Genomic DNA, 12105 nt, shown 5'->3' on the forward strand with positions numbered 1-12105 from the left:
GCCACACAATGAGTGCAAGGATGTTCTTTTGTCCTTATTGTGTCCCACCTTACTACCACTTTCACACATACTTGTCATTACACACTCAACTGATCAACTTTACTGCTTGAAACCAAAGCTCCTACAATATAGCCTACAGGATAAAGTAAATTGGATGACTGTTTGAATTTGAAAGTAATACATGAGATCTGAAAGCACATCTTAACGCAAACTCTTGTTTTCCTCTCTGAATCTGTTTGTGTATTTGTGTGTGTGCGTGCGTGCGTGCGTGCGTGCGTGCGTCTTAATGTAAACGCGTCTACGTTTGCACTCAGAAGGGCTACGGGGAAGTGAGCCTCATGGACTGCATGCGGCTCTTCACCAAGGAAGATGTCCTGGATGGAGATGAGAAGCCAGTACGTTTCATTGCACAACAGCATCTTACACGTTGGCGAACGTGCCTTTAATGCTGATACTTAGTAACATTGTTTGGTTTTTGTCCACAGACGTGCTACAAGTGCAAAGCTAGACGAAGATGCACCAAGAAATTCACAGTACAGAAGTTTCCCAAGATCTTAGTTCTGCGTATCTTTTCTGCTATTAACACTTTTTGGATTAGACCATAAAACTTGAAGATGATTATTATTATTAATTATGTACAAACATAATTGATTTGGAATGTTACTCCAGCAGACTTGTCAAACATTAAGCACTAAGTGCATCCGACTAATCCAATAGCCCCTGAAGCAGGCCCTCGGTGGCTTAAGCTTTAAGGTTTTAGCTCGGACGTAACATTCCAATCACACTGTTTATTTTCCGACTTCCAGCAACAACTCCCCATTGATTAAACCGGGGACGGGCAACTTAAATGATGGAGGGGGCCACTATTTTTCATCAGCGATACTTGGGAGCCCACATAGGGACCACACACTTCCTAATCAGTGTCTGCTTTTTTATTGGACTAATGTCCATCACAGCATCTTAATTTAGACCAAGCCTGGGTAGGTTGTAACTCTTAAGTGAATTTTGTTGCTCTGTGCTTGTTGTGACGGGCGCTGATAATAAATTCAACCCATTTCATTCAAGGCGCTTTTTTCAGAAAAATCAAATCACTCAAAGTTTTAAAGTGGAAGTCAATCTTAAAAAAATATTGACAATAATATGTTATATGTGACGTCACTAGTCTAAACAGGACATTCTGATTAATATTACATTTGTGGAATATGAGTTCTGCAGCAAAATCCAGCCGTTTTTATCCATCTCATCTGTCAACTGAAGATGACATCACATTTGCGCAGGGCTCATTGGTAACAACCAATCAGCTGTCGACTGAAGATGCCAGTGTTGCTCAGGGCTCAGGCAACGACCAATCTCAGCTCACCTGTTTTCTGAAGCTGAGCTGTGATTGGCTATTACATTATACCTAAGCAACTGTGATGTCATTTTCACCTTTTCAAGTGGCAAAATGGCCACCCTCTGAAATAGTTTTTTTTTTATGCTGGATTTTGCTGCTTAACTTAATATTCCATTAAAGCAATATTAACCCAAATACCGTATTTAGACTAGTAGGGCTGCATAGAACATATTACTGTCCCAAAAAAATACATTGGGGGTTGACTTCCCCTTTAATATTATTCAGGTACTATGTTTGTCCTGGATGTTATTCTAAATCTGCATAAAAATTATTCGGCATACTCAAGTTGTGGTGTAGGACAATATTTGACCTGGTGCAAGTGCAACTTAATGATGTACTCTATCTAGTGGTGAAAAATGATATTACAGCTCACAACATTCGCAGAGGATAGGGCCGGCCCCTTGAATAGCAAAAATCTGCGTGTAATTGACACCCATTGATGAGCATTGGTTGGGGGCAATTTTTTTGTAAACCCCAAAAAATATTTTAAAACATGGATAAACCTCAAATATGCATTTTGCACACAAAAATGGAGGATGGCTTCCGCTTTAAAAAATAAAAAATCCACGAATAGGTGAATATGCGGGATTTGAACTACAAGTATTTACTTGAATTAACCAATGGGCCCCTCAGAGTGTTGGCGGCCAGATGCCCATCCCTGGATGTGCACTGGAAGGTTTGTGGGCTTTGGTTCGGGTATCAGGAGAGGATGCAAAATGTGCTGATGTCAATCGAAAGCCAAGTCATAGCTTTTCACTTCCTGTGTCCACAGTTGGTTTCCGATTTCATGTATGCGACTGCAATCAAATGTTCAAGTCAAATGACTATCACCAGTGACACCACTAGCTAACAATTGATGGTTCGATCATATTTTTGCATTGCTGGTTGTAAACAAGTGTAGCAAGAGAAGACATGCTCCTTGACTCCTTGCCATGCAGACCTCAAAAGATTCTCAGAAGCAAGAAGAACCAGCAAACTGTCAACTTTTGTCAACTTCCCCATGAAGGATCTTGACTTGCGAGAGTTTGCTTCTGAAAACAGCAGTAAGTTTGCATAGAAATACCCCACATACCACACGGGCATGTCTACATCCTCTAAAGATTTATGAATAATATTGCTTTTTTTTTATGTTGACATGTAAAATCTGAAGCTTTTTGCTTTTGTTTTCTGTTCTTTAGTAAATGCAGTGTACAACCTGTATGCAGTGTCCAACCACTCAGGCACCACAATGGGAGGTCACTACATAGCCTACTGTCGCAACCCAACATCTGGGGAGTGGTACACCTTCAATGACTCCAGGTATGTTTTAACTGTGACCAAAGGGAGACTTTCATGAAAGTCATGTGGTGGCTAGAAGACTGCGTCATTTGCATCCTTTAGTTAAGAAGCTCCTTGGATATGTTGAGATGGTTTTTACCCAAGTCTGTTTTCTATTAAGTGACGGTAGCGAATTCATCAAGGACTATATTTGACGCATTACTGAAGAATATTCAGAGTTGTATGTTAAGCAGTTTTATTCACCCAGCAAAAATTAGTAGAGACATCAATGATGGAGGTACAGTATGGCGCAAGGAACAAGCCATTATTATTGTTTTGCTTCTTTTTTTTGCACTTCATCCAATTTTCATGACTTATACATGGGCCACAAACTGCTGATTATTGATTATATTATGAATATTAGGCTTACCACTTAACACTTTCATATGTCACAGCCATTTACTGCCATCTTGTGTCCGCATAATGATGATCAACTATAATGCTGCTGTAACAAAACTTTTCCTGTAATAATGCAATACTACAGGGAGTAATTTTATTATACTGTTTGTCATTCACGTCACATTTTTACTATTATTGCTATTATTTTACACTTTATGAATCTTAGTATTAACAAAATGATTTATAATGGTTTAATATGCGTGACATAAGTTCTTCTTTGGACTAATGTTGCATCCAAGGAAAGTGGGAAATCAGACTTTTCCGACTTCAAACCAGGAAGTGTGTACGGGAACGCCCTCTTGAACTCGGAAATCCCACTTGCGAAGTCGTGGGGAAAAAAGTACCCCGACTTCACCGACCGACTTCAATGTGATGTCACTCTACAATGGCGACCACTATGGAAACACAGACCGTGAATTGTAAAACACAATTTACTTGAGGATAAAACTAGATAGCTTTCTTCATTCATGACAGGATGCAGCTGTCTCTGTGCATGAAATTATACGGTGAACTACTGTACTGTATGGAATGTTTATGAAATAAGATAAATACATAAATGAAGCAAAATTGCGAGAAGGCAAGTTTTGAAGACCAAAATAAAAAACAATTTATCACTATCTGCCATTTTGGTTGTTTACTTTCACCTTGAACATTTTCAGGTCTGAACTGGGATAAAAATCCGACTTTCGACCTTCCTCGAATGCAGCATAATTACTTAATAAATGAGATGGCCAGATGTTTATGTGTAGTTGGCAGACTTATTAGTGTCAATATATAGATCATGGTTAGATATTGATTGACAATAATCCATGTGTGTGTGCACACCATGATAAACATGTGTCACTTCCCTCTCCAGAGTAACGCCAATGTCCTCCAGCCAAGTGCGCAGCAGTGACAGCTACGTCTTGTTCTACGAGCTAGCTTCCTCCTCGCGCATGTGAAGCCTGGCAGACGACGGCAGGCCGCAGCAGCACTCTCGACAGACGGTCGGATGAAAAACGAGCGACTACGCGCGCACGAAGGCTCACCTCCACCAGGATGGAGGCTCCTCGTCTCAGCAGAGACGCTGGGAGAAGGGACACGCAAGAACGTGATCACCAGCCCTGCTTCCGCCCTCCTTGTCTGTACTCGCCGATTGCATCCAGGGTAGAAGTGTGTGTGTGTCTAGAATGTGTGATTGTGTGTGTGTGTGTGTGTGTGTGGGTGTGTGTGTGTGTGTGTGTGTGTGTGTGTGTGTGTGTGTGTGTGTGTGTGCGTGTGTTAGACGGACACAGGGCAATATTGACCCGAGGAACCCAAGCACCTCCATCTCCCGCGTCTCTCTCTATGCACCACCAGCTCAACTCCTGACTGCGCCTTCACTTTTTCTTGGTTGCCTCAAATGGTTCAGATGACTTGCAGGTTTTTTGACTCCTTTCTGTTTTTGAGAATATTTGTTTTGTCGTTTTTATGTTATTTGAGGTTGGAAAATCATTTTAGCACATTATCATTACCGCCATTTTGGACTTGAGCTAAACCGTCCTCACTTTGTGACTGTAACCAGAATGGTCATGATTACAAGATGCTAGCATCCCACCGGCCACCTCCACTGCACCAAAACACTCCTTCATTTTTGTCAGAATCATCTTCACTTTTTTTGCTTGAAAAACAGCTGTGAGGCAGGTGGCACTGTGAGTGTTTTATGTCGATTTGAGCTGAATTTTTCTCACATGGTTGCTACCAATGTTTGCTAAGTGTTGTGAATGAGTGAATGGGCTGGCATCTGATATGGATTTATTAATATGATCAAAGTAAAGTCCTCATCAGTCTATATGAGGTCTTCCTCTCCTGTTTCATGCCATTGAACAACAAGGAAAGAATGTCTAAAGAAGATTTGAAGAAAAAAAAAAGATCTGTATATTTTTATATCCTGATGCAATATAGAGAATGTACAATTCAATGGTGCTGAAGCTGACCCATAACTGTTTGCATTTGGTTTAGTTACCAGGTTTCAAGAAAGGAAGAAAAAAATATTTATGCTTAAGGATATTGTAATGACACTTTTTAACAGTGACAGTGAAAATGAGTTAATATGGTATATAGATATATATGAATAAAATTCCATAAAACTACTGTTTTTAGCATTTTATTTATCTTGTAGCAATCTTCATATTTTACTCAGATGAGAAACTTCACGCCCACTTGGCACACACTGCAAGGCCCACTTTATTTTCCGACAATTGATACACATAGTGCTTATAACGGTAACTGCCGCAGCCCTAGACTCCACCCACATGGATTCTCGATCTCAAAAAGCTTTATTTTTTCTTTCTTTCTTTGTTTTTATTTTTATTTTTTTTGTTTCTGTTTCTTTCTTATTTTCTGTTTCTTTGTTTTTTCTTATTTTCTTTCTTTCTTTAATTGAACTATTGCCTTGGCGGCTTTGTGTGCCATGCCATGGAGGAGACGGGACTTCCGTGTTTCACACAACAGCGCGGTTTCCCGTTGCGCTGTTTCCGGTTGCTGCGACATGTGGTCCGTGTCCCGTTGCTTGCGCTTCCGCCCTTGTGTCTCTCCTGTCGATGAGTGTGAGTGTGTATAACTTCCCTCCCTCCCGAGACATGGGTTGCGTTTACGAACAGTCGGACATAAGAGTGCTAAACAGAAATGGCACCACCGGAACACACAACAATACTGTGCATTAGTATGGTAACATGCTGCGTTGGCCATCGCCTGGATGTTGATTTTAAATAATGTCATAAAATAATCTCTTGGTTTTCAGGCATCCAAGAGAGAATGTAAATTGTCTCATGGTTACACGCAGAAACCTTCTGAAATTAAGTTGACAATGTAACTTGTAATCTACATCAAACTACAATTACACTTGAATTAAAAATAATAATTAAAATTCAAAGTTTGTTATCCCAAGACCTGACCAGTTCTAAGGAACACTACACCACCCCAGGTATCCAACTAAAGTACTTTCATGCAAATCTGGTGGTGTATGTCATGTTGAAATAAAAGCCTTCTAAAATCTACAATTTAGGCTATTATCCCTGATTTAAAAAACAACAACAAAAACATTAAAATTCAAAGTTTGTTATCCCAAGACTAGACTAGACAAGACAAGACATTGTAATTTGCCATAAAACATGTTGGCAAAATTATTTCCGAGGTCCCATTCATAAACACAGCCAACCCGTGTTTATGTGCGCAACAGGTCCGTTTCGGTGGTATATAAATGAAAAGCGTGACTGATTGTCACCAAAATTATTTATGGGTACATGTGCTAATGATAGTCTGAAAATATTAGAACCAACCTCGCAGTATTATTAATTTTTTGTTATTTACGCTTCCGTTGTCACTTTATGTAAAAAAACAAGACTGTCACCAAAAGGATTTATGAAATGTGTAGACATGTGATATTAGAACAATACTCACAATATTTTGGATAATATTTGAAAACGTGTGGCAGCGCTTCCATCTTAAATATTATCAAAAATATTGCACGTTTCGTTCTAAGATTTTCTAACTATTATTAGCACGTCTACACATGATAGAACTCATAACTTTTGGGGACAATCAGTGACGATTTTCATTCATTTTGCCACCGTAATAGAGCTGTTGCACACACAAATGCGGGTTGCTGAATTTGACAGTCACTTCCGCAATAAATGTTTTTTTTCTCGAAAGAAGAATATGAAACCTGAGACGGTAGGAGTCAGGGTTTTTCCTGCATTCAAAACTCGGAGGCGGCCACCTCCAGCAAATTTTTACGCCGCCCCCAGTTAGAGCGACTGATATCACGTGATTGAGCTCGGCAACAGCGTGTTTTAACTGCAGTTGCAGCATTGCACCACTATGGAGGCGCTATATCAATAGCAGTGCACCGGAAAGACCTGAAGCAACTACCGAAGAAGAAACATCACGGAGCAACTCCGTTGTACTTGCCCATTTGATTTCCTGTTTATGCAAACGAGGCAGAGGCGCCCTCCAGCCATTGCCTAAGTAATTAAAACACAGTATATATATATAATAGTGTTTTACAACAACGCTGAACTATATTTACAATTTAATATGTACTATAGGATGAATTTTGAATTATTGTAAAAAAATTAAAAAAATCGTGAGGGCACATGCTGCTGCCATGCCATCCACTCGAATGAGCGTTCCAGCCAGCCACAGGCTGGATCCTCCTTGCTTCCCTGGCCCTAGCTATTGAGCTAAAATGCTATTTTTTATTTATAAAAATGTGTCTAAAATATTGAGAAATGTGAAATTGTAAAACAAGAGACGTATCTCATGCCGAAGGCCCAACACTACTATCCCACACTAATTTTGAGTCCACAGGTCACATGACCTGCAGCCAAAATGGTAATTTTAACAGAATTTCGTAAAAAATATTGAGAAATGTGAAATTGAAAAACGAGGTGAAACTATCCCACACAGATTTTGAGTCCACGAGTCAAATGACTTGGAATCTATTGAGCTAAAATGCTCATTTTTACACACAGTGTGTGTGCGTGTGTGTGTTTGTGAGTGCGTGCGTGCGTGCGTGCGTGCGTGCGTATGTATGTATGTGTTCACATACTGTATGTGTTTGAGGACTTTGTATGTCGCTATGTCGCGTTCTGAAGTTCTGACTAGTTACGGACAGAATGCCATATCCAATATGGCGGACATGCTGACGTATAACAACAACGGGTTTCACCTGTTCAAGGCGGGTTTAGCATATTTATTACTCTGGTCCAGCTTCCCTGAGCTGAAAGCTGTAGAACGACGGGAAGGGCGCATAACATCATGTTAACCGCCTTGGCAAGTGGCGCCGTGGTGTTTCCTGGCCTCTTCTACGGGCTGGGGAAATTCCTCAAGTTCATGTTCAGACACTGGGACGACGCGGACATAGTGACTGTCAGCGAAAGGTTGGTATTTGTTGAAAGCTCATTCAAGCAGGTGCTGCCAGAAGCCTCTTCCTGACGCTTCAATGTAAAACAACACGAAACGGTTAAATCGTTTATCTTATTATGAGAGTGATTGGTTATATAATATAGGTTAAACGTGCGTAGTTTGTAAAATAATACTTCCTATTGTACAGGAGTCCTCGTTTTACAACAGACCTGATGGCGACGTGACACAAATTGTACGCGCCGCAGTCTATCACAATACTTATGCTAATAACACGGTAATTAATTAAGTCTTATGGTAAATATTGGTATGAAAAAAACTTCAAGGCCATACATTTTTAAATGCGGCGTCCAGTAGCATGTCTATCTGTACCGCGTGAAAACGCACAGCGCGAACTATTTCATTATGCGCCGTTCATAAAGTCGACTTGTCGTATGTCGAGGGCAGAGGACCCCTGCTTGTAGCGGCTAAACTTAATAAGTTGGTAAAGTATGCATTTGTGCTTTTTAGGCTTGTTTCTGCCATCCACGCTAGCATTTCTACTGCAATTGGAATCACAGTGGTGTCATCTTGCAAGAACGTCATGACTGACAGGTAATAAGAGATGCGTGGAGCAGTGGAACCTCCACAGTCAACCAAACTTTTTATGTTGAATAAAAATATTATAACTATAGTTGGCTTTTGAGCAGCACAAGTGGATTGCAAGATTTTTTTTTTGGGGGGGGGGGGCATATATAGAGAGAGGGAGAGAGAGAGGGGAATAAATTAGTTATAAATATAAAAATATGCATTGTTAAAAGGAAAATGCATTCTAGTTTATAAATTGAAATTACATTCTAGTTTATTTAATGGCAAATTCAACTAAATCCTGTACAAAACGGCAGTACAACCTTTCCTTTGTATTCAAGTTAAACAAGTAGCCTTCTGGTTCAACCTGCTTCCCTGGCTAAAAAACAAAAACACAAAAAAACTGCGGTTGTATTTAAAAAAAGGCCTTTGCGACTTCTGTAATGCTTAATGTATTTATCTTGTTTAATATTTTCCCAAAATATAAACTGTAATATACATTTTCCCATAATATAAACTGGCTTTTCACTGACTTCTTCCAACATTCCACAAAAATGCATATTAAGTCAATTGAAGACTAAATTGCCCATAGGTGGGAATGTGAACACACAGGAAGGACTGAACTGAGATTCAAACCCTGAACCTCTCTGACCTGCCCTACAGGAAATATTTTCTCATCATTAGAACAACCATCATCACAGAATGGATAGGGTGACTCTAGGAGGTTCCACTGCACTCGAACTTTGAGTCATGTAAGGGTCTATAAATGAATGTGAACATATTTTCTCTGGGGGAAAAAAGCAATATCGTCAATACTTTTCTGACAAAACAAAAGACCCCCACAAAAGAATGAATTTACTCTGTGAGTTGTATTCTCCTGCTAACAAATTCTTCTCACCCTACACAGTCACTGGCTGGTCAATGAGTTTGTCTTGTTTGGCTCGTCCTATATGACCACTGACCTGTTTGCCATGTACCTGAGCCACTACCACATTAAGAGGCTCCGAAGTCAGAGCATTCTGTACAACCGCCACTCTCAGCAAACAATGATGGCGTTCCTCGCCAAAGACTGGTTGCTTGTCCTCCATCACTTGACACTGGTTCTGTTTTTCATACCAATCGTTTTGGTAAGAATTGACCGCTACTGTGTTGTCTTGTCTGTTTTCAACACTCACGTCGCTTCGTATAAACTGTATGTCGTTCAGTTTTTCAGAAGAGGACTAGGTGATTTCTTCCTCGGGTGCTTTTTCATCACAGAATTCAGTACACCTTTTCTGTGTTTTGGAAAGATTCTCATACAGGTACACAGCACACCATCGACTTTGAGCTTCGTTCACCAATAAGAGCAAAGTTGTTCATGAAAACAAACAGTTTGGATTAGGGCTGCTCGATTATGGGAAAAATAATAATCACGATTATTTAGCATTTCAAATTACAGTATTAAGACCAATTAAAAATAAAGAGAAACTTGTAAGTTCCTTTTGGACCAAACAGAATGTATGTATTTATTTATTTGTTTATTCATTCATTTATTTATTTATTTATGTTAGAGGCCAGCTTGTGCACTCTGCAGTATGACAATAATTTATTTTATTGGTACAAAAGAAGAAAATGTTAACACATTTTAAAAAATTAACACCAATTTAAAAACAAATAGAATCACTATAAATAATGTAAGTTCCCTTTGGACCAAACAGAATTTTTAATAATAATAATATAGAGTTATGATAATATGTATTTATTTATTTATGTAAGCAAAAACCTGAAGTTAGAGTGCAGCATGTGCACTGCAATAGGACGATCATTTATTTTTTGGTACAAAATAAGAAAAAACTAATAAAAAAATATTAAGACAAATAAAAATCTTTGAAACACTACAATTATGCAAGTTCCTTTTAGATGAAACAAAATTTATTAAATTAATTATTTTAAAATTGTAAAAAGGTGCAAATGTATAAATTTAAACAACTCAAAAATTTGTATTAATATATATATTTTTTACGCTTATGCTGATTTTGTTATTGTGGAGTGTGATAACTGAAATTGCAATTGAATTTGGATTAATTGCACAGCCCTAGATTGGATGATGCTTGACCCTATAAAACCTGAGCCATTAAATATATGAGAAAATTCAGATTCTTTGTAAATAGAGTATAAGTTGATCCTTGTGAACAAACAAACATTTTATTTTTTGAAAATCAATCTTCCACCTATGATTTGATTTGTGTCATATTTGATACATCCAGTCACAATGCTTTAAATTCGTACATTTATAACTGTCAAAAATATAATAATTAACAGATATATTAAACGCATTAGTATTTCCAAAAATCAGAAAGAACATTTCCCACTATTAATACGTATAGGTGTCTCTCCTTTCTCAATTGGGGCGATCTTGCAAGGTCGCTGGAAAGGCCAATCATCTGGGTGATACTGCCCTCTAATGGATTATCCGTGCAATGCATGTGTCAGATCATATACGTCCCAATTTTAATGGGGGGAATAATATTATACTAATGAAATAGAGGGCTGAGAATCTCTTGTATTTAATATGATACGTTTTTAACAAAAGATGGATGATGTGATAATTTTTTAAAATCTCGTCCTTTTAATATATTCATTCCATCTTGTGACACCAGGCCCTTCCAAATGTTTCTTTCTGTGCTGACGACATTATGTCAGATTACTGATTTTTGTTTGCATCTGTCTTACTGTCCCTCTCCTGTCTGGGATCCAGCTGGGCCTTGACAACACCAGGCTGCACAGAATCAATGGCATGTTAGTCCTCTTGACGTTCTTCATGTGTCGGATCATGATCTTCCCTTTCATGTACTGGATGTACGGGCAGCAAGTTAACATTCCACTGCACCAAGTACCCTTCCATCTGCCTTGGCACTGCAACGCAGGCAACCTGACTATCTTCGCACCCCAGGTCTACTGGTTTTACCTCCTGCTGAACAAAGCTAAGCGACTGTACGATAAACAAAGGAAAGTAAATTAACAAAAAAGAGACCACACTTGTAAACATATTGTTGTTTAAGACGCACAAGTAAGTAGAGCTATTCTTTAAAAAACAAAAAAAACACTGTTTACAACTCAGGCATGAACTAAACATTACATTACTTTACATCTTTATAAGCAGTTTACTTTTATGAAAAAATGAATAAAGAATTGTATTTATGGTTGTTTTGATTCTGTGAGGATTTTTTTTTAAATATTTTTATGGGAAGTTGGATAAATCCGCCAGTAGCTGCTTTATAAGCTATTATAAACAAAACAAACAGTAAATAAATAATGCTACTTCAAGCTGCAGTATCGCTTTTCGTCACATGGTGGCAGCACAATGACATACTAAACCAACTCCTTCCATTTAGTGTCCGCAATTGCAACTACAGTTAGGCCCTTTTGGGCTAGCTTGTGTGTTGTCTAATTTATTTACTACTCAAGTGTTGTGGGATGAATCATGGGTAACAATTTCTGTAAATCAGAATGGCCTACACATTTCCATATTGTCAAATATGTGCCAAGTCAGATTTCAGGGCCCC

General features: G+C 38.7%; 2 protein-coding genes across 8 annotated transcripts in view; both read left to right on the forward strand.

Annotated features, from left to right (window-relative positions):
• Nucleotides 1–5221, forward strand: part of usp2a (ubiquitin specific peptidase 2a) — a 43728-nt gene extending 38507 nt beyond the window's left edge. For 6 of the 7 annotated variants that reach the window (XM_086081097.1, XM_086081095.1, XM_086081100.1 and 3 more), the window contains 5 exons: nt 315–395; nt 486–564; nt 2332–2436; nt 2572–2692; nt 3966–5221. In XM_086081097.1, coding sequence (XP_085937223.1) covers nt 315–395; nt 486–564; nt 2332–2436; nt 2572–2692; nt 3966–4050 — 471 coding nt within the window. In that variant the 3' untranslated portion in view covers nt 4051–5221. The remainder of the gene's footprint in view (nt 1–314; nt 396–485; nt 565–2331; nt 2437–2571; nt 2693–3965) is intronic. The other variant, XM_086081099.1, reaches the window with a different exon arrangement.
• A 2570-nt stretch (nt 5222–7791) lies between these two features.
• LOC147170428 (TLC domain-containing protein 3A-like) lies at nt 7792–11746 on the forward strand. Its single transcript, XM_086080625.1, has 5 exons — nt 7792–8010; nt 8504–8587; nt 9468–9687; nt 9766–9861; nt 11298–11746. Exons 1-5 carry the CDS (start codon nt 7889–7891, stop codon nt 11559–11561), a joined length of 786 nt encoding a protein of 261 aa, XP_085936751.1. The 5' UTR covers nt 7792–7888; the 3' UTR covers nt 11562–11746.
• The last annotated feature ends 359 nt before the right edge of the window (nt 11747–12105 follow it).

Source organism: Leptonotus elevatus, chromosome 7 (assembly GCF_054856555.1).
Source record: "Leptonotus elevatus isolate MCC_2025b chromosome 7, RoL_Lele_1.0, whole genome shotgun sequence".
Taxonomy (NCBI): Eukaryota; Metazoa; Chordata; class Actinopteri; order Syngnathiformes; family Syngnathidae; genus Leptonotus; species Leptonotus elevatus.

Coding starts and splice junctions, on each gene's coding strand:
- LOC147170428 (XM_086080625.1), top strand. CDS start 7,889: ATGTTAACCGCCTTGGCAAGTGGCGCCGTGGTGTTTCCTGGCCTCTTC. Junction 8,011..8,503: donor ATAGTGACTGTCAGCGAAAG/GTTGGTATTTGT, acceptor TGTGCTTTTTAG/GCTTGTTTCTGCCATCCACG. Junction 9,862..11,297: donor TTGGAAAGATTCTCATACAG/GTACACAGCACA, acceptor TCTGGGATCCAG/CTGGGCCTTGACAACACCAG.